General features: G+C 49.4%; 1 protein-coding gene across 1 annotated transcript; it reads right to left on the bottom strand.

The window, feature by feature from the left end:
• PtA15_1A528 (uncharacterized protein) lies at positions 1-255 on the bottom strand (the record flags this gene model as incomplete). Its single annotated transcript, XM_053165565.1, has 2 exons — positions 1-161; positions 234-255. The coding sequence occupies 2 exons, from the start codon at positions 253-255 to the stop codon at positions 1-3; spliced, it is 183 nt and encodes a 60-aa protein (XP_053016744.1).
• Positions 256-953: the final 698 nt, after the last annotated feature.

Here is a 953-nt window from a genome sequence, read left to right as displayed (position 1 = left end):
CTAAACTAAGGCAACATATTTCAAGCAGACTGGTTTGGCGCAGTTTGAATGGGAGCGCTTCAACGGCCCGACTGGCTGGGCACGGTTTGAATGCCAGTTTTCAATGGCCCGAGTGGCTTTGCGCGGTCTGAGAAATGGCGGTACGATGGTTAAAAGGGACGCTGTAGATGAAGGATGACCAAGTTTGATTAGCATAAGGGGTGGTCGCGATGGGGGGAAACAATAGGGCTTACCAGGGGTAAACCAAATCAACATGTTTTGCTGTGGTGGTAGAGACCATCTCCAGGGAGGTTGGAACCATAACGACTGGGTCTGGGGCGGGTGTGGCGGCAATGGCAATGGGAAATGAGAGGGGCGGCGTTACTTTAGACTGGGGGTGGTGTGGTTGGTCTTGGTTAAAAGGCGCGGGTTGATGGCCGTAGTCCCCCAGGGGGTTTGGAGATGCTGAAATTCCAGCTATCCGTCTCCCTCAACCCTTCCGCTGTAGCACGTGCGCAGTTTGAAGGGCAGAGAGTGGGCCCCCCACTGGTCACCAGTCTTTGCTGCGGGCCGGGGGCCTTCACGTCCAGTCCTTTTGACCCGTGCACTTGAGGCGGGCTGGGGGCTGAGCCTGTGGCACAGCACTTCTGCTGATGTTGGAAGGCTATTGGAGTTGTTGAACAATTGCATATTTTATACTTTGTGGGGACTCATGATTTTTTTTCTTCACTGTTTTAATCTTGTAGAACCCATGGTTGGTTTTTTCTGAGATTTGTAAATTCTAGGGGGAACCCATGAATTTTTTTTTTGACATTCTGGAAAATCTGTGTCTTTAATAAACTTGGATTTGTAGATTGATTCAGAAAGGTGGGGTTCATTGTTGAGGATTCTCCAAAGCTCTTGCAGCACATCAGAACATTGAGATTTCAATGGAGGTTGAAATTCAATATCCAAGGGTTCAAGTGCAAGTCAGT

This window comes from Puccinia triticina, chromosome 1A (genome assembly GCF_026914185.1).
Source record: "Puccinia triticina chromosome 1A, complete sequence".
Classification (NCBI taxonomy): Eukaryota; Fungi; Basidiomycota; class Pucciniomycetes; order Pucciniales; family Pucciniaceae; genus Puccinia; species Puccinia triticina.
Note: the sequence above shows the minus strand (reverse complement) of the source record. Positions and strands in the feature narration are given on the sequence as shown.